Source organism: Paroedura picta, chromosome 1, assembly GCF_049243985.1.
Source record: "Paroedura picta isolate Pp20150507F chromosome 1, Ppicta_v3.0, whole genome shotgun sequence".
Taxonomy (NCBI): domain Eukaryota; kingdom Metazoa; phylum Chordata; class Lepidosauria; order Squamata; family Gekkonidae; genus Paroedura; species Paroedura picta.
Window position 1 is genome coordinate 41,268,628 of NC_135369.1, and position 20,791 is coordinate 41,289,418.

The 20,791-nt window shown below is 48.1% G+C and overlaps 1 protein-coding gene across 8 annotated transcripts in view; it reads right to left on the reverse strand.

The window, feature by feature from the left end:
• FOXN2 (forkhead box N2) overlaps positions 1-20,791 on the reverse strand; it is a 54,999-nt gene that overhangs the window by 16,460 nt on the left and 17,748 nt on the right. For 3 of the 8 annotated variants that reach the window (XM_077335058.1, XM_077335009.1, XM_077335072.1), the window contains exon 2: positions 4,706-5,256. In XM_077335058.1, the coding sequence (XP_077191173.1) occupies positions 4,706-5,242 (537 nt within the window). In that variant the 5' untranslated portion in view covers positions 5,243-5,256. Of the gene's footprint in view, positions 1-4,705; positions 5,257-5,721; positions 5,840-6,776; positions 7,175-18,556; positions 20,775-20,791 lie in introns of those variants that run through there. The other 5 variants (XM_077335048.1, XM_077335018.1, XM_077335028.1 and 2 more) reach the window with 4 other exon arrangements.

Consider the following 20,791-nt stretch of genomic DNA (forward strand, 5'->3'; position numbering starts at 1 on the left):
CTCCATTAGCTAGCAGCACACCACCCCATCAGCACGAACGCAGCCCTTTGCCTTGCTCTACCAGCCGCTCGCAAGCCAGCCAGCGGAGCAAAAGGAAACGCTGCCATGGAAACACAAACCAGGTTGCTATCGGAGCCCATACTTTACACGCTAAGCAGTCCTCAGACTGACACAACTTTCAATAATCAAGTTCTTGCACTTTAGGAAGCAGAGTCGGGGCAACATACAATTTCTGGATGCAAAACTCTGCAAAAGAGAGGGTTATTAGCGCCTATTAGCGCTGCCAGCCAGCTGGAGGTGGGGGGGGGGAGAGAAACGCATACCATCAGAGCACAATATTATGTCACTTCCACGGGAAACTCAGACAAGAACCTGCTCTAAGAACCTGGAGGTGGGAGATCTTCTACCTCTTCTACCTCCGGCAGGTAAGCAGCAGTCCTAGCAACAGACCCTAAAACAGGCAATGTTCTGTCACCCTGGCATGTGCCAAAACTGAGGGGGGGGAGAGTGGTAAGAGTGGGCATGTACACCTAGCATTAATTTTTGCAGTGTGTTTTATTCTCACACACGGTGGTATATAATTATTCATGCGTCACCAAATTAAAGTGTTGAGCCGGAAGGGGGAAGAGATGCTGCCCACTTCCTAGGCATCCAGGGGTAACCAGTAGAGACGCAACCAGTGACGGCATCTGGCACAATGAACCACTTACGTTCCCAACAATCCCTATGTATTATTATTACTTTATTAGGTTTATATAGCGTCCTTCCTGCTCTTTCTGGGTGGCTCACAATCGTCAAATATCCATGGTAAGGTTACAATTAAAACATCACAGTTAATTGAAACAAGGCAATAAAGCATCTAAAATCTTAATCCAGCATTTAAACAATTACTCCAATCCTGAGTTTAAAAGGGAAGGGAGGGAAGGGAGTGGTGTGCAGTCAGCTGGAGGGGCCGGTAACAGAATTTCAGCACCCATCATCAGCCAAAGGCCTGGCGGAACAGCTGAAGCAAACCAAGGAGAGCCTGGATCTTTACCGGAAGCCTGTTATACCAGGCTGGAGCCAGGGCAGAAAAGGCTGATGATAAGTGCACCTGCCTTGGACCAGGGAGTACTAGTAGTACTTAGCAGATACTATCCTGATTCCATTACCTCTCCTAGGTAAGTCATTGTCTCTGCATTCACAAAAGAAGCCTTGTGAAAGAATCATAGAGTTGGAAGGGGCCATACAGGCCATCAACCCCCTGCTCAACGCAGGATCAGCCCAAAGCATCCTAAAGCATCCAAGAAAAGTGTGTATCCAACCTTTGCTTGAAGACTGCCAGTGAGGGGGAGCTCACCACCTCCTTAGGCAGCCTATTCCACACTGCTGAACTACTCTGACTGTGAAAAATTTTTTCCTGATATATAGCCTATATCGTTGACAGGCCTTGAAAATCACAAAAGATCAAATATGTATTTCAAGAAGTATTTCTTTTCTCGCCGTGTCCCAAATGCCAGAGTTTGAACGTCAAGCATGCCAGACTTCCCCATCACATCATAGCATAAGTATGAAAACCTCTGTCATTTCCTGCAGCTTCCTTCCCTGGCCCTGAGGACCAAACCAATTACAGAATTTGTCAAAGGCAACACTCCTAATTGTGTGCTGTGGTGTCTGATTTACCCTTGGTTAACTTTCAAGATAGGAAATACAGAAACACGATATGTCACTCATTACTCTAACATTTTAATCTGGCAGCCCAATTGCAGGAATCAGATGATACCCTGATACAGTGTGCAGCATGCAAGGAGCAGCTGCAAAAGGAGGATTGGGAACCTTGGAAGAGGAGGCATTTGCAGCCGTCATATACCCTCACCCTAGCATCCCTCTGAGGTATGCACAACATACCTGACAGGTGGCTGATGTGGGGAAACTAAGCAGTTCCCTTTCATAGTCTTTGTGGGTGGGAGTGACTTCTTCACCCCTCCTCTGACCATCAGCTATGATTTCACAAAGACTGGGCACACAGAACCTCTCTACAGCAACAGACACTTCATTGCCACTTTGCTGGCTTCCTCTTGGAGCCCTCCCAGTGATGCATGTTGCCAGTCCTTCTCCCACCCCCTAACCACTTTCCTCTTGCTAGATTTACAGACAGGCAGCATCTGAGAGATTGCTGGGTTGGGTGAATGCCAGACTGTCAACCTGAGAGCATACTTCCATCCTAGGCACCATTCCTTAGGACTGGAAACCCTTGAACTCTGAAGAATTTGCATCTAGGTGGACGAGCATAGGACCACGTTGCATAGGACCACTGTATCGTGGCTCCAAAGGGAAAGTCAGGAGATGGAACAACTGTTACAAGACAGCTCCTGTATACAATTTTACCATTAGGGGAGAAAAGGAGATATTTCAAAGCAATGAAATAGCACTGATAGAAGACCTCTGCCGCCAGCTGGACTGAGGCGGGTCAGTGCTGCTTATACTATTAGATCTGTCAGCAGCATATGACACAGTCGATCACGAGCTCTCAGCTCACTGCCTCACCGACACTAGGATACAGGGGACAGCCTTCAAATGGCTGATCTCCTTCTTCAGGGGTTGCGGGCAGAGGGTAGCAATAGGGGAGAGAGTATCTAGCCATCATCAGCTCACAAGTGGAGTCTCACAGGGAGCAGCCCTCTCTCTTATCTTATTTAACATCTTCCTGTGCCCTCTTGCTCAGCTGGTTCAGAGGTTTGGGATGGGATACCACTAAAACGCAGATGACACCCAGCTCTTCCTCCTGATGGATGGCTGCCCTGATTCTCTCTTACAATCCTTAGCCAGACGCCTGAAAGTGGTGACGAAAAGTCTCAAGCTGAGTTGTATGACGTCCAACCTTTCAAAGACAGAGATCCTGTGGCTCGGTAGGAAGGGACCAAGCAAGGACCAAGCACGTCTACCCAACCTGGACAGAGTGCATCTAGCAGTAGCCCACTCCGCCAGAATCCTGGATGTAATCCTTGATGCCTGTCTATCCATGGAGGCACGGGTCACAAGAGTAGCCTTTATCCACCTATGCCAAGCCAAGCTACTAGCGCCCTACTTGGCCCTAGAACACCAAGCCACAGTGATCCACATGATGGTCACCTCTAGATTGGACTTCTGCAACTCACTCTACGTAGGCCTGTACTTAACCTTGATCCAAAAACTGCAAGTGGTCCAAAATGCACTTAAACAAGTCTGCGGGCTCCCAGTTGAATTCTGGATCAGGCTTAAGGTTTTGGTTATCACCTTCAAGGCCATACATGGTCTGGGCCCAGTGTATCTGAGAGACCATCTCTTTGCTTATACCCCCCAAAGAGCCCTACACTTCACCACCACCAACTGGCTGGTGATCCCTGGCCCCAAAGAAGCACACTGGACCTCAACCAGGGTCAGAGCCTTCTCAGTCCTGGCCCCCACCTAGTGAAATAAGCCCCCTGAAGAGATCGGGGCCCTTCGTGAACTACCACAATTCCAAAGGACTTGCAAAAGGGAGCTCCTCCACCAGGCATTTGGTTGAGGCCAGTAGACATCTGAAAAATGAAAAGTATGCCTACTGGATGGGGGATACGCGTCTAGGTAACACTGTGTGTGAACGAGACCTTGGGGTACTTGTGGATTGTAAACTAAACATGAGCAGGCAGTGTGATGCAGCGGTAAAAAAGGCAAATGCCATTTTGGGCTGTATCAACAGGGGCATCACATCAAAATCACAAGATGTCATAGTCCCATTGTATACGGCACTGGTCAGACCACACCTGGAGTACTGTGTGCAGTTCTGGAGGCCTCACTTCAAGAAGGACGTAGATAAAATTGAAAGGGTACAGAGGAGAGCGACGAAGATGATCTGGGGCCAAGGGACCAAGCCCTATGAAGATAGGTTGAGGGACTTGGGAATGTTCAGCCTGGAGAAAAGGAGGTTGAGAGGGGACATGATAGCCCTCTTTAAGTATTTGAAAGGTTGTCACTTGGAGGAGGGCAGGATGCTGTTTCTGTTGGCTGTAGAGGAGAGGACACGCAGTAATGGGTTTAAACTTCAAGTACAACGATATAGGCTAGATATCAGGAAAAAAAATTTTCACAGTCAGAGTAGTTCAGCAGTGGAATAGGCTGCCTAAGGAGGTGGTGAGCTCCCCCTCACTGGCAGTGTTCAAGCAAAGGTTGGATACACACTTTTCTTGGATGCTTTAGGATGCTTAGGGCTGATCCTGTGTTGAGCAGGGGGTTGGACTAGATGGCCTGTATGGCCCCTTCCAACTCTATGATTCTATGATTCTATCTGCTGGTCCCTCAAACACCCCCCTTCATGATCTGATTCATGCCAACCTCCCATGGGTTCATGTTAAATGTTTGTTGTCGCACTGTGAATCTGCTGTAGTATTTTGCTATAATCTGTTAGGATCAATTTTGGAACCACTGTTATGTTTGCTGTCACTAGATTATGATGTATACTCATTATGTTTTATGTAAATTGCCTTGAGCCTTATGGGAGGGCAGTATCGAAATTCAAGAAAATAAATGATTACTTGCCTCTATTTGCATCCACCTAGGAAACTTATTCACATAACTATATGATGCTGCCGTAACGCAGAGTCAGATCATTAGTCCGGTTAGCTCGGCATGGCCTACTTGACAGTCTTTCCTTAGAAGAATGAGCAACTCAGGCAGGGTGTACACATTGTTTATATGCCATTCTTACCTTGCCATGGCTTCTCTCCACCTTTCGGAAACACTTGTTCAGGGAAAGATTATGCCGGACAGAGTTCTTCCACCCAGTAGGTGCCGTAGCAAAATATGGGAAACGTTCCAGGATCCAGCTGTAGATTTCTTTCACGGGCAAGCTCTTATTAGGAGAATGTTCAATTGCCATGTAGATTAGAAGGCTAAAGGAATAGGGGGGCTTGGAAGTAGCAGATTTCTTCTCTGGGTTCGTGTAGCAGGATGAAGGATAGGATGGCACGTTGTCACCCTCAATGTCATAGAGAGGACTGACCATTGGAAGACCCTCACTTCCGAGGCTGAAGTTTGTTAGCAGGTTTGTACTTTCATGCAGCCAGTTCAAGTTTGTGAGTTCGTCGTCAGCCAGGTCGCTATCCACAGCCGTGGCCTTTGGTCGAGCAGCATCTCCCGCCTCCGGCAGGCTTCCCATTCTTTCAATATGCCTTAGCCCTACAGTCTTCTCTGCACCCGGCGTATTGCCTTTCTTATCAGGAGTCATTCCAGTTACTGGACCCATTTAATCTTGTTGGCCTACAAGCAAACAGACCAATGATTTGTCAGATGCATCACTTTAAGTACTGAAATTCCAGTACGAAAGCATGCCCAGTAATCCTAAAATGTGCTTATCATAGTCACAATGGCAAATTGCCCACCAGGAGCCACCCTGCACAGGGGTGGTGGGTTACAAATAATCAAATAACAAATAAGTAAAATAAACCTTGGTGTTATACAGCACTCTGAATCCTCCAAGTGATCTTTAAGACAACCCCAACAGGCAGCCAAGTATTATGACCCCCCAGACTTGTGGACTGAGCCAGACAAAAATGGGCCTGGATCTAGGATGTTCTGCTAAGTAGCCAGCTGAAGCAACCTCAGATATGACACTCATCACATTCCAATGCACTCCAAATGACAGCCAGCCCAACTTCCAAGAGCTGCCATCAGCTGACCCGCTTACAGCCAATCATTTCACAGTAGAAGAATACCATCTCTTGCCTTCAGTGGTCCACTGGTTTACTTATCAGGGACTGCCATATATGTCTTACACCAGCCTTTCCTAATTTTCTGTTTTGCTTTCATCATTCATAGATCACACACAGCACTGCTCTTGCCCCTGTCAAGACAAAAACTTTGTTAGGTCTTTATTGCCCTCCAACTTATTTTGTTTATCAGGTAAAATATTAACTCTTTCTTTCCCAACCATCCAAAGTCAGTCCCCACTCAGCAGCCTTTTCCCCCTGAGCAAAATCTCCTTGAGAAAACAGAGAATTTTGAATAAATAAGAAGTTCAGGAAAAGTGTTAACCCTCCTCCCAAAAGCTCTGCTCAAAATTTCATCCCCAGCTGTTTTTCTTTCAGAAATGCAAACCTTTTTAACTTCTAGGGGGAAAGCAGCTGGGGAGGGGGCATTTTGAGCAGACCAATGGCTGGGAAGGAAAGAGTTAACCAGCCCCCTCCCCACTGCTCCTCACCCATTCACCCATAACTGCTTTAATTGCTTAAGAGCATGCTGGGGGGGGATCATAAAGCTACACATAAGATGCCATTTCAGCCAAAGATAAACTTTACTCTAGTTCCTTCCACTGCCTTCCTCAGATGTTCAGGATCTACAACCAGCCTTGCTTTCCCTCCATGAAGGGAAAGCTTTGCTCCCTGTGACAGCCAGCCCAGCATGCTGCTTTTAGTTATTCTTTGCTTTCTATACCACCCCCTCTCTGACTAGCCGTCTCGGGGCAGTTTGCAAGATAGTCTATAACAACAGTTCCATCGCATTAAAATAAAATACGTAACATTCATTAAACTTATTAAAAATAGTTCCATCCATCCATGGTCCACCTCACAGGCAGTGCTGGAAGACAAACTGGCTGAAGTTCCTGCCTCGAACCCAACTTTAAAATTAACATGTATGGGAAAGGAACGGCAGCGTATCTGCTACCTGCATGAAAAGCAATACAATGACATGTACTGTAGTGTTGTGATATAAACCACCCTGAGCCACTCGGAAGGGCAATATAAAAATTTAATAAATGAACAAAAATAAAGATTCATTACATGAACCAGTCAGTTCGGTGTAGTCGTTAAGAGCAGTGGCCTCTAATTTGGAGAGCCAGGTTGGATTCCCTGCTCCTTCACATGCAGTCAGCTGGATGATCTTGGGCAGGTCACAGTCCTGTTACAGCTATTCTCACAGAGCTTTCTCAACCCCCATCTACCCTCACAGGATGGTCTGTTGTGAGAAGAGGAAGGGAAGGTGATTGTAAGCTGCTTTCCTTTGGGTAGTAGCAAGCGGGGTATTAAAAGCAACTCTTCTTCTTCTAATATGGGATGCCACCTCCCCAGGATATTTTGGAATGGCCTAAAGCAGTGGTCCCCAACCTGCGGGCTGCGGCCCGGTGCCAGGCCGCAAAGGCCTTGGCGCTGGGCCGCAGCTCCTTCTTCCCTCCCCCCCCCCCGAAGCAAGAAGCTCGCGGTCTGGCAAGCTTCTTATTTCGGGAGGGGAGGGAAGAGAAGCTTGCCGAGCCGCAAGCTAATCGGCCGCTTTAGCGGCCAATTTGCTGGCGGCCTGGAGGGGGAGCCGCGGCGGTGCAAACGCGTGTGCGCGGCAGTCCGCACATGCTTGTTTGTGCTGGGGCTGCCGTGCGTGCGTGGGCCCCTGGGCCGCCCTCTCCCCCCACTACGCCGCAGCGGGCGAAAGCTTGCGGACTGCTGGCCTAAAGGGTATGCAGTGTCACAAGGATGATATAAACCCATACTCCTTTGGAAAAACCCTTCATTCCACTAAGTACAGAAATATAAACATTATTTGCCAAAGTGCCTCACAGGCCAGAGATTGTCTTGAAGTCACTGAAAGTTCAGCCTATCACTTAAAACTTTAAAAAACATATTCCTTCATGACTGCCATGTTGGGACTATGCAGTCAGGGCAAGTTTCTGGCCGTCTAGGAGATTCAAACCAGTGCTCCTCAGGGCTTCCAATGCTGCCTCAACTACAGCCTCCAACCCCAGGGATCCATTGATGACTCGCTTCACAGGGGCTTTCCCACAAGTGTGAACAGCAATGGAGGCTTTTGCAAAGGGCTCTCCTTATGAGGCACCTCACTTGCTCACTCCCAGGCAAGGGTGAGAGGGACCCATCCCGCTGGAGTCAGCACCACAGACATTTTTTCTCTATGCCTCATCTTCACACTCTACCCCACCAGGTATCTGTGAGGGAGAACTCTTAGCAATGAGGCTCTGCAGCTGTTGACATTAAAGGCGGTGAGGGTGTTTACAGAACCCGTTGCACCTGTAGAAGTCAACAGGCACAGCCAACATGGGCTGGTCAGTCAGCTCGAAAAACTAGTTACTGATCAGAGCCAGACTGCAGAGAGCTATGACCAGGCAGGATGTCCCACAGGGCTATACTGTTACCTGTATTAAAGGTGTTAGGGAGCTACATTGTTCTGGAACACAACAGTTCCTATAAAAAGTCTTGCCAGAAGACAAGCACTGGGCTGCCCCATGTAGCTGAAAGGATACCTGATTTCAGAGGGGGGCAAACTGTGGCACACATGCCACAAATGGCATGAATACCTGCCCAACTGCAAGAGGGCACAACATAAAAGACAGGCATGAATATCCAGAGCCTTGCAAACTGCACTGTTCTTCTCGGCTGAATGCATCTCTCAGTGGTCAAATCCGGTTTTTCAGTAGGGGCCAGGTCCAGGTTCAATCCGTTCATTTCCAGTTCAATTATCTCGGATAGCAAGGCTAAGACAGATCTTTGCCTAGAGAGAGAGACACACTGCCAAAGGCAAGAACCAACCTAGATGGACCAATGATCTGACTCGGTATGAGGCAGCTCATGTGGTCCTCAGGTCCCAAAGAAAAACCTTCCAAGGTGGAAAAGCAGAAAAGGGGGGAATTTTGGCAAGGAGAAGGAAGGGAAAAAATTAACTTGTAACGTGAAATAACCAACCACTTTCTTTTTAAGAATGTGATCCCCACCCCCCCCTACATAAACGCCAGACTAAATGCAGCAGTTTCTCTTCTGTCCTGTAAATAAGCGTCTGTGCGCAGTGCCTTTCCCTCCACTTACCTGCTTAGTACTCTGTAGAAACAAGTTAAGAGAAACGGTCCTTTGCGATCTTTCTGTTATTACTTTTATTAATCATGTATATAACACGTTGTAAACGCCACAAAAACAATATTAAAACAGTGGGCTGCCATTAACTATCCCCTTTGCAAGGGGCTGAATCAGAGATTGCAATTTCCCACTAGGGGGCTTTTCAAGGCAAAAAGCTCAGCAGGAATTCTTTTGGCATTGTCAGAAGGCAGCAACACAGGAAGTGTAAGCTTAGCTGAACTGCAGATTGGAAAATAAATGCTACTTGAAAGCATTCAGCATTGACTGCCAACGTGCGCTCCCGTTTGTGGTGTTTAAGCGTGAAGATAGATGTCTAGTTTGCAGAGCGGGGCTTAAAGTGCTGCTGTCCCACATACTATAAACGTACCTCCCTCTTTAAAACAGTGTGGGCAGCCCTTTCTTAAAACACCTGAATTGCTGTTTTCACCACAACCCATGAAGTGGCCTTATACGGAGTCAAATCCTTGGTTCACCAAAATCAGTGCTGGCTCATTTTACTGGCAATGACTCAGTGTCACATCACCTATCAGCTGACTGAAGATGCCAGGGATTGAATGCGGGACTTTCTGCACGGTAAGCAAAGGCGTTGCCCCTGAGCCACAGCCCCTCCAAAATGAAGGATGAAGCCATCGGGGCAGAAGGACAGTACCACAGGTATATCCCAGTCAACTACTACATCTGTTCCACTTAATATTTCTGACAAGGCCTTGGAGGTGTCTCATAGCTTAAGTGCCACTCAGAGCTTAACGCCTCCTCAGGGTGACTGCCCCGCCCCTCAATGCTCCTCCAACTGGCTTGCCTGTCTGTCCAGTGGCCAGCCAATCACCTCTGCAAGCACCGGGTCATGTCTGACCCGTGGAGTGATGCCCTCTTGCGTTTTCATGGCAGACTCAATATGGGGTGGTTTGCCAGTGCCTTCCCCAGTCATTACTGTTTACCCCCCCAGCAAGCTGGGTACTCATTTTACTGACGTCGTAAGTGGAAGGTTGAGTCAACCTTGAGCCGGCTGCTGGGGTTGAACTCCCAGCCCCATGGGCAGAGCTTCAGACAGCATGTCTGCTGCCTTACCACTCTGCGCCACAAGAGGCTCTTAAAGATAAAGGTATCCCCTGTGCAAGCACCGAGTCATATCTGACCCTTGGGGTGACGCCCTCTAGCGTTTTCATGGCAGACTCAATACGGGGAGGTTTGCCAGTGCCTTCCCCAGTCATTACCGTTTTACCCCCCAGCAGCAAGCTGGGTACTCATTTTACCGACCTCGGAAAGATGGAAGGCTGAGTCAACCTTGAGCCGGCTGCTGGGATTGAACTCCCAGCCTCATGGACAGACAGCTTCAGACAGCATTTCTGCCGCTTACCACTCTGCGCCACCAGAGGCTCTTTCCATTTTATCTACTCCTGGCTAAATGAAGTGACAAGAAAAGGGCAAGGAGAACCAAACTCCACCTGTCCTTTGAGGCCAACTGGCTGCTGATAAACAATGTAGAGATTTAGATTAAGGATCCATGTAGTTAAGCATTCTGTTAGTAGTCATGACTAGCCAAGTGACTTTAGGAAACCCACAAGCAGGACAAGAAAACAACAGTTCTGCCAATTGTTGCTGGTGTTAACAAGTATCTCTGAACACTGAAATGCCAGCTAACTGTGATGTATAGCCAGTTTGGTGAAGTGGTTAGGAGTGTGGACTTCTAATCTGGCATGCCGGATTCGATTCTGCGCTCCCCCACATGCAGCCAGCTGGGTGACCTTGGGCTCGCCACGGCACTGATAAACCTGTTCTGGCTGAGCAGTGATATCAGGGCTCTCTCAGCCTCACCCACCTCACAGGGTGTCTGTTGTGGGGAGAGGAAAGGGAAGGCGAGTGTAAGCTGCTTTGAGACTCCTTCGGGTAGGGAAAAGCAGCATATAAGAACCAACTCTTCTTCTTCTAAATAATATTTCTTCTTGAACAGAAACAGCAACTTTAGGGTGTGTCCCAGAAATGAGTTGGTGGGCAGGAATGGATGTTTGTCTCTTGGCCCTTCCTTGCATACCCAGGGAATTGCTATTTGCTGCTGTGGGATAGTAGTTGAATTTCCTCCAGGCCAGGATGGATTCTAGAGATTTTTGGTGGAGAGGTCACTTGGGCATGAAATTGGGGTCACCGTGGGTGGGCAGATAATCATGAGTTCCTGCTTTGTGCAGGGGGTTGGACTAGATGACCCTGGAGGTACCTTCCAACTCTATGATTCTATGATACTATGAAAAGTATTCATAAAGTATGCCTTCAGCATCCATTGAACCACCTTTCATGCATCGGTGACTACAGCAGAGGCATACTAATTGGCAAAGGGGCAAACATCATGAAAATGTGGTTTCTTTACCATTTGAAACACAATTTTTCATGTTAAGATGATGCCTTAAGGCAGTCATTCTCAACTTTCCTAATACAGTTCCTCATATTGTGGTGATACCCCAACCCTAAAATTATGCAAGTGTTCTTTCACAGAAATTAAACCAAAACTGACCAATAGCGTGAAGATATATTGTTCATGACTGTATATAAATTGGCAGGCACCTTCAGGAGGAGTGGCAACAATGGCAGAGCCCCGGCCAAGCTGCTCACCCTGCCGCGACCCCTGTTAAAGGGCCATTTGACCCACAAAGGGGTCCCAACCACCAGGTTGAGAACCACTGCCTTAAGGAAAGGAGCCTGGATCACATGAAACAACCTGGTAATAATTATGCCATTGTAATGGTCATCTAGAGAGCCAGCTTTGTGTAGTGGTTAAGAGTGGCAGTCTCTAATCAAGAGAGCCAGGTTTGATTTCCCACTCCTCCACATGTAGCCAATTGGGTGACCTTGGGCCAGTCATAATTCTCTCATAGCTGTCCTTGCAGAACAGTTTACTCAGAGCTCTCTCAGCCCCACCTACCTTACAGGGTATCTGCTGTGGGGAGAGTGAGGGAAGGCAATAGTTAACTGGTTTGAGGCTCCTCTGGGTGGGGTATAAAAACCAATTCTTCTTCTATGTTTCCTGATTTTCAAATTCAGTTACTGCAAATCTGTTAAACTTGCAGATTAGAGCCCAGCCACAAAAACTGAGTGTGTAATCATGGTTCTTTCTTACATCTACTTTAATTAAATTCTGCATCCAGGACCATTTAGCCATTAGGTAAGCTGTGACGCAACTGAATGTATATCCTTTGTGCATACGCAAAATTGCCTCCATTTCACAGTGGAAACCCTCCAGTATTATCAGTGTGAATCACAGTTACGACTTCTAATCAAGTGAAGGTTTCTATAGAAATGGCATAGTGATTTCTTCACTCCCAGCTAACTGGCAGCTGCTATTCATCACTTTTACAGCAATTTCAACCACACATAGTACTTGACAAGTTCTGCACCCTGGGCATCAGCTAAATGAAAATCACCCAGTGAGGTAGCTTATAATTTTTTTTTCTTTTAGATGAAGAACTGATAAGATGGGCAACTTGCCTGAAGTCACCCACAAATGCACAACTGTGATAGGATTTCAGCCCAGGCTTCCTATTTAAGCCTTTGTTCTCAGTCAGCTCTCTGCCATAAACAACTGACGATCTGTGGCTTGAAAATCTTCACTTATCTCAGCAGAAGTCCACCTCCACTGCATAGCTCCTGTTATTATCCTGAAAACAAAACAAAAAACCCTCTGCAACACAATAGGTTTATTATTAATACTAAGTATCAGTATACATGACAAGCACGTATATGGGTCGTTGTCAACATCAAGATGGACTGTTGATATTCATTCTGTATTGCAGATGGTGCGTATGTGCACAATGCCAATTGAGAATAGCAAGCCAGCTCAGGAATCAAGGTTCCATGGCGCCTTCCTCCTCTTTATAGGAAGACTAGCAGTAGAGCCCGCTGTCAAAAAAATACAGCGGGCCCTAGGGGAGGGTTTGCTTTCCCTCACCCTCATGTAGCAAAATGTTCCCCAGGCCCCAGGGCTTGGGGAGCATTTTAAAGGCGAGGGGAGGGCTTTAAGACGCTGGGCAAGCCCCGGGGAAGGCGCTCCGCGGCTCCAGGAGCCACGGAGCGCCTTCCCCGGGGCTTGGCCAGCATCTTTAAGGCAGCGGCGGGGCTTTAAGACGCTGGGCAAGCCCCGCGGAAGGCGCTCCACGCCTTCCCCGGGGCTTGCCCAGCGTTTTTAAGGCGGCTGGTGGGCTTTAAGACGCTGGGCAAGCCCCGAGGAAGGCGCTCCACGCCTTCCCCGGGGCTTGGCCAGCGTCTTTAAGGCGGCTGGTGGGCTTTAAGACGCTGGGCGGAGCGCCTTCCTCGGGGCTTGCCCAGCGTTTCTAAGGCGGCTGGTGGGCTTTAAGACGCTGGGCAAGCCCCGGGGAAGGCGCTCCGCGGCTCCAGGAGCCGCGGAGCGCCTTCCCCGGGGCTTGCCCAGCGTTTTTAAGGTGGCTGGTGGCTTTTAGACGCTGGGCAAGCCCCGAGGAAGGCGCTCCGCGCCTTCCGCGGGGCTTGCCCAGCGTTTTTAAGGCGGCTGGTGGCTTTAAGACGCTGGGCAAGCCCCGAGGAAGGCGCTCCGCGCCTTCCGCGGGGCTTGCCCAGCGTTTTTAAGGCGGCTGGTGGCTTTAAGACGCTGGGCAAGCCCCGAGGAAGGCGCTCCGCGCCTTCCCCGGGGCTTGCCCAGCGTTTTTAAGGCGGCTGGTGGCTTTAAGACGCTGGGCAAGCCCCGAGGAAGGCGCTCCGCGCCTTCCGCGGGGCTTGCCCAGCGTTTTTAAGGCGGCTGGTGGCTTTAAGACGCTGGGCAAGCCCCGAGGAAGGCGCTCCGCGCCTTCCCCGGGGCTTGCCCAGCGTTTTTAAGGCGGCTGGTGGCTTTAAGACGCTGGGCAAGCCCCGAGGAAGGCGCTCCGCGCCTTCCCCGGGGCTTGCCCAGCGTTTTTAAGGCGGCTGGTGGCTTTAAGACGCTGGGCAAGCCCCGAGGAAGGCGCTCCGCGCCTTCCGCGGGGCTTGCCCAGCGTTTTTAAGGCGGCTGGTGGCTTTAAGACGCTGGGCAAGCCCCGAGGAAGGCGCTCCGCGCCTTCCGCGGGGCTTGCCCAGCGTTTTTAAGGCGGCTGGTGGCTTTAAGACGCTGGGCAAGCCCCGAGGAAGGCGCTCCGCGCCTTCCGCGGGGCTTGCCCAGCGTTTTTAAGGCGGCTGGTGGCTTTAAGACGCTGGGCAAGCCCCGAGGAAGGCGCTCCGCGCCTTCCCCGGGGCTTGCCCAGCGTTTTTAAGGCGGCTGGTGGCTTTAAGACGCTGGGCAAGCCCCGAGGAAGGCGCTCCGCGCCTTCCCCGGGGCTTGCCCAGCGTTTTTAAGGCGGCTGGTGGCTTTAAGACGCTGGGCAAGCCCCGAGGAAGGCGCTCCGCGCCTTCCCCGGGGCTTGCCCAGCGTTTTTAAGGCGGCTGGTGGCTTTAAGACGCTGGGCAAGCCCCGAGGAAGGCGCTCCGCGCCTTCCCCGGGGCTTGCCCAGCGTTTTTAAGGCGGCTGGTGGCTTTAAGACGCTGGGCAAGCCCCGAGGAAGGCGCTCCGCGCCTTCCCCGGGGCTTGCCCAGCGTTTTTAAGGCGGCTGGTGGCTTTAAGACGCTGGGCAAGCCCCGAGGAAGGCGCTCCGCGCCTTCCCCGGGGCTTGCCCAGCGTTTTTAAGGCGGCTGGTGGCTTTAAGACGCTGGGCAAGCCCCGAGGAAGGCGCTCCGCGCCTTCCGCGGGGCTTGCCCAGCGTTTTTAAGGCGGCTGGTGGCTTTAAGACGCTGGGCAAGCCCCGAGGAAGGCGCTCCGCGCCTTCCGCGGGGCTTGCCCAGCGTTTTTAAGGCGGCCGGTGGGCTTTAAGACGCTGGGCAAGCCCCGGGGAAGGCGCTCCGCGGCTCCAGGAGCCGCGGAGCGCATTCCCCGGGGCTTGCCCAGCGTCTTTAAGGCGAGCCGTTTTCGGGGCAGGGGCCAGGGAGCCTACCTTCGCTCTCGGCGGCCAGCAAAGTAATGGCCGCCGGAGCGAAGGGAAGCTCTGGTGGGGGGGGGCGGGTTGGGAGGCGCTTCGCGCCTCCCAATTGGTTTGTGGCCGGGCAAGCAGCCAATCAGCAGCCGCGCTGCGCGCGACTGCTGATTGGCAGCTTGGGGGTGGACTGACCAGCAGAGGGCCCAATCGGGAGGCGCTTCGCGCCTCCCGATTGGGCCCTCTGCTGGTCAGTCAAGGGGAAGGGGCCTATCGGCACCCTTCCTCATCCCGGACAGGGCCTGCCCTCGGGGCCCTTACTGTTTTATTTCTTCCGCTCCGCCAGGAGCGGTTAAAGATTTCTCCCACCATTTCCTGGTTGCAATAGCCATAACACCTCAATCAGGCTGATCACCATATCACAATTTGAATTGGGTTTGAAACACCACCGCTTGTTTGATTTGGGTGGTGATGACAAGCTACGGTTAGAACACCATTTACTCCAGAAATGGATCAGGGAATCTGTACATAGGATAGAATGTACAAGTCTATGACGTGCTCCCAATTGTCTGGACTGAACCGGTAGCTTCTCTAATCTCTGTTAAAGCCGCCCTAAATGGACTTAAATTTGAACCAGAAACTTCCTAGTTCATAGCTGAGACTCTGAGACATTGCTATACTAGATGTATTTAGTAATATCGCTTGTTATCTAGTTTCCAAGAAGAAAAAAATGGGCCTCCTGAAGTAGACACAGCAAAACTGTTATCACAGACCTGAATTTCTGTGACTCCTCCTACCCACTTGAATTCTCCTATCTCTGTTGTTCTCATATTACAAAGAAAGCAGATCAAATATAAGATCTGAACCAAGGATTTCCTGTTTGACAGCTCAGGTGCTAACTGGAAGTACCAAAACATGTTAGGATTCCTTAGCAGGTGCCAGACCAGGTCAAAAATTGACAATTTACAAACCTGTTTTAAGAAGCAATTTTATCTGACTGCTGTACTTGGAACGAGAGTAAATATCACTATGCTGTCAAAACAAAATCCGGAGAAAGGTGTGTGTAGGCACCTGAGACAAATGCCGCCACCAGCTGTCTCCCTGTGCAGAAGCAATTGATACTCATTTCAGAAAGTGTGCAAGCGTCTAAGTGAAATCAACATTCATGCGCACCAAGGCAAGGATCCTCTCGAGACCATTTCCTGTCACACAACGATGATTTACTTTCAGATACCCCATTTTAAACCTTGATGTTGCCAAGCTTCAGTGTGCGAATAGAGTCAGACACACTACCTGCACTTTGTCAAAGGTTGAGACAGTTGGAACCATATGCTGTGACTCCAAAATATAATGATACAAATTTCCCACCCCATCTTCTTTGGGAAATTGTAGCTGTTTTATAAGAGGAGTTCCTAGACTTGGGACTTTACACTTTAAGCACAAGGCCTCTCGTATATTCTTTTAATCTAAGAGTCACAGCAGATGGCAGAGTTTGGAGGGGGGGGGGAGATTGGTGCTAAATTGTTTTACTAGCTTTTGCTTTTATAGCCCCTGGTCCACAGCAACCTGAAACTGACTCTTTTTAACCTATCAGCACACTATATGCTGTAAAGAGGAAATCTTATCAACTACAACCTAAAAATATGCCTCATAGAATCATAGAATAATAGAGTTGGAAGGGACCTCATGAGTCACCTAGTCCAACCCCCTGCACTATGCAGGACACTCACATCCCTATTGCTCATCTACTGTAACTTGCCACCCCCTTGAGCCTTCACAGAATCAGCCTCTCTGTCAGATGGCTATCCAGCCTCTGTTTAAAAATCTCCAAAGATGGAGAACCCACCACCTCCCGAAGAAGCCTGTTCCACTGAGAAACCGCTTGAACTGTCAGGAACTTCTTCCGGATGTTTAGACAGAATTTCTTTTGAATTAATTTCATCCAATTGGTTCTGGTCTGTCCCTCTGGGGTAAGAGAGAACAACTCTGCTCCATCCTCTATATAGCACCCTTTTAAATACTTGAAGATGGTTCTCAGATCCCCTCTCAGTTGTCTCCTCTCTAGGCTAAACGGACCAAGCTCCCCTAACCTTTCTTGGTCTCCAAACCCCTCTCCATCTTTGTTGCCCTCCTCTGGACACACTCCAGTTTGTCTATATCCCTCTTCAACTTCCCTCCCCCTCTTTTTTATTTTGTAACATCTGGCCCGTTTAAAAGTTCTTGAGAACTTGAAAGCTCGCACACTGCTATTGGTCATTGTGTTGGTTCTACCAAAAGTACTCCACCAATTGTGTGTTTTGCTTTCTGGGTTTTACTTTTAGACCAGCAGGGCTACACAAAAACCCCTTGTCAAACCAGATAAAAATGGGAAATCTATATCCTGAACTCCAGTATCTTTAACGTGATAAATAGCAGGAAATCCTGAAGATTAGGTCTTCGGACAAGGGGTCTTAATTTCCCCTCTCACGTGTACAATGTTTTCCAGAGCTCCAGGAGTTGCCATTAACCCTATTTGGGGAAAGCAAACAGGACTCCCCATACACCAATTTTAAAGAATACTGGAGGTCTTGTCTCAGATCTTCTAGCAACTGCTCTGGTTTGTCCCTAAGAACAAAATTAGCTGGTGGGCTAGCTAGCTATTGATGGAGGTACAGGGAGATGGACCTTCAGCACTGCTAAGTGTTCAGGCACCCATGACTGCAGGCTTGCTCAGCACTATTTACTTCAGTTGCCCTCTGAATGCCTGGACTGTGCCCTTATTACCAGCACTCACACCATCAGTGGGTAATATGATCGTGCATTATGTTGCAATGCTTTTAGGGTGTGTGCATGAAGGCTGGGAAGAAGATTGTAACTAAACCTGTAATTAGGAAGTGACATGGGATAAAACACTACTTTTACCTCCCTGCTTAACCAGTTTGATAAAAGGAGAGGGGAGGTCTGCATTAAACCACCACAGCAAACTTGCTCAACCAGACTGTAGCAGCCTCCTCAGATTAGCCTGGGCATGTTCATCACTCATTCACATGGATGACTTGCATGTGTGAAACAGCCACTAGAGATCAGCCGCCACTAAAAGTCACAAGTTTAATATGCAGTGCTTTCCAACAGAAGCCAGTCTCATACAAACCAGCAAGAAATGCGCCCATGTGCCAAGCAACCCTAATTTCACACAGATCAGAACAAAAAATGGCTCTTAATCTGAGACTACATTATTCGGTTAGTAAAGCACAGCGTTCCAGCAGACTTTCTTTAGGTCTCATGTTAGAAAGCAGCCTGAACTTTCTCAACCTGCTTTGTTTTTTAAAAAGGGGTCGTAAAGCTGCTGCTCACATTTAAAACACAGAACTGTTCAGAAACTTCAGTCTCTAAAAGAGCTCTATTTACAATATAGGAGTTTTATTGTTTGGGTTGTTTTACTCCCTTCTGAAACCAGGTACAGAAACTGAGATGACATTTGATCTTGAAGCCTAGCATTCCTCCCCAAATACGTGTACCATTCCAGAATCTCACTGTTTACACAGAGATATGTGTATATATTCACGTAGGTAGTCATGTTGGTCTGAAATTTAGAGTCCAGTGGCACCTGTAAGACCAACAAAGTTTTATTCAAGGTATGAGCTCCCGTGTGCACATACACTTCCTTGAATAATACTTTGTTGCTCTGAAAGGTGCCACTGGACTCTAAATTTGACCAACCACAGATATGTTAGTAATGTACGTATTATTGAACAGAAGGATGAACTGACAAGTTAAGCTATGATTTACCTTCCTTCTGCCATCAGGTGTCAAGAACACACATCTTCAATTTAAGCAGTATCTATTCTAGAATAATCCAAGAGATGGAGAGTAGAAAATTTTGTTAGTTTCTTATTCTCAGGAACTTCTCCATCTATTGCCAATCACCGATCCAAGGACAGATGTAACCAACAGCAAACAGCTTGTATTTGATTACAATGGTATATATGTCACTATGTATCCAAGGCAACTGAAGCATAAGGTTTTCCTTGGGGATAAAAAGCTACCCCTTGGTCACAGGTAAACTGGCACATTGCTCCACATTCTCATCTCTGCAATAGGAACATTGCTCACAGGACCAAACACAAAAGGGTCCAGGATATGCACTTCTCTTAGCCTGGCAGGGAAGGGTGAAAGCAGATATAAGACTCCACGAACCCAAGCTTGACAATTTGATATAAAACCCAGATTATAACAGGGTGGCACACTAGAGTCAGCATCCGTTTCCCACTCCCGACACACAAAGCAGCTCTGAGGAATCAGGGAGGCAAAGGTGCTGGGACTTTCAGTTTACAAAATTATACATGGGGTGGGGAGGGTTGACAAGGAGAGCTTTTTCTCCCCCTCGCAAAATACTAGATCTCAAGGGCATCCAATGAAGCTGACGAGCAGTAGATTCTGGAGAGACAAAATGTTAAGTATCCAGACCTCTCTCCTCACAAACACCCATCTCCAACATCGCCTCCACATTCATCCACATTGCCCTGCAACCGCCTCGCCTGGCTGAAACATATAAATGTATGTCAGTTGCATCCAAATGGATCAAATTGTGCCCTCTGCTTCTAAGCAGAAAATGAAACAGATCACACCAGCCAAGCACCATGTTTGCAGGAGTTGCCTGGATTCCTTGTATCAGATCACTCTGGGGGCTGACTAACTGTTGACTTTCTCTCCCCTTTAAAAAACAGCTATGTATATCTGCAGAACAACAGAGCTTCTAAAGGTGTTACTAATTCCATCAACCCAGAAACCTTTCTTTCATCTCTTTCCTCCCCAACATAATTAGGTGGCCACTAACAGCCTGCCCTACCTAGTCAGTATCCCATTATGCAGTCCCGAGGTCATCAAGAAGACACTTACACTTGAGTTTCATTCAGGTAATGCAATCATGTCTCTCTCTCTTTTCTTGGGAGATTCAATAAGGATCCACCCAAGGCAATTAGAGTTATTGTTCCTATTTTGAGAAACCCATGATTTTGTCTCAAACCAGACAAGCCCAACACATTCCTTCCAGTTTCTTTATTAATCATACATAGCCACCCCAAGCCCATTATTTTAGGGGCTAAATATGTGACTTTAGCCCAAGACAGAAATTTCCTATTTAAACTGACCACCAGCGCCCATCTGCTTGTGTGCTCTTAAGATTCAATACACACATGCCTACAGGCTTGCAAACTATACCTTTTCAGAGATCCTGGCCATTTCTTCCGGGGACTTCTTCTATTCTCCCCTATACCCTTATACCCATTCAACCCTGCTTTCTTTAGTTTAATTTCTAGTATGTGTGCTTTATTTGTTTTGGTGCGCAAGGCATCCCAGTTCTGAGAGTTTCTAAGGGAATAGGTTTATCAGTGGTACTAGCCATGGTAACTAAGAGGAACCTCCAAGTTCAGAGGCAGTAAAACTCTGAATACCAGTGCCAAGAGGCAACATCAAGAGAAGACCTTTATGTGCTATTTTTTGGACCTTCAGAGGAACTGGTTGGCCACTGTCTGAGACAGAATGCTGGACTACATAGACCACTGGTCTGATCCAGCAGGGCTTTTTTATGTTCTTACAATATGGTCAGACACTAGTCAAACTGGCATTTTCTACAGCTAGCTTTGCCCTAAATCAAACTGACTCTAATTTGTAAAATTCATGTTTTCTGTTAGCTCACCTGTTTTCTGAACACAGTGAGGACTTTACATCTATCCCAAATGCCCTACCAATATTATGTTCATCTTCACTCCAAGCAAGAAACAGGAAACAAAAAAACAGATTATACCAAAAATAAAAATAACAAAGTAATCTGAAATTTTATTTACTAATACCAACATAAATAGAAGGCTTAAGTCAGAGTTCTCTTTTTGTGGACAGAACAGGGACAGATAGTTAATGTTATATATGCCTCAGATGACCTCTCTATAAAAGAGCACATCTATCATACAACTAAAGCATAAATCAGAACAACTGAATACATCCACCAACAATGCCACTATTAAT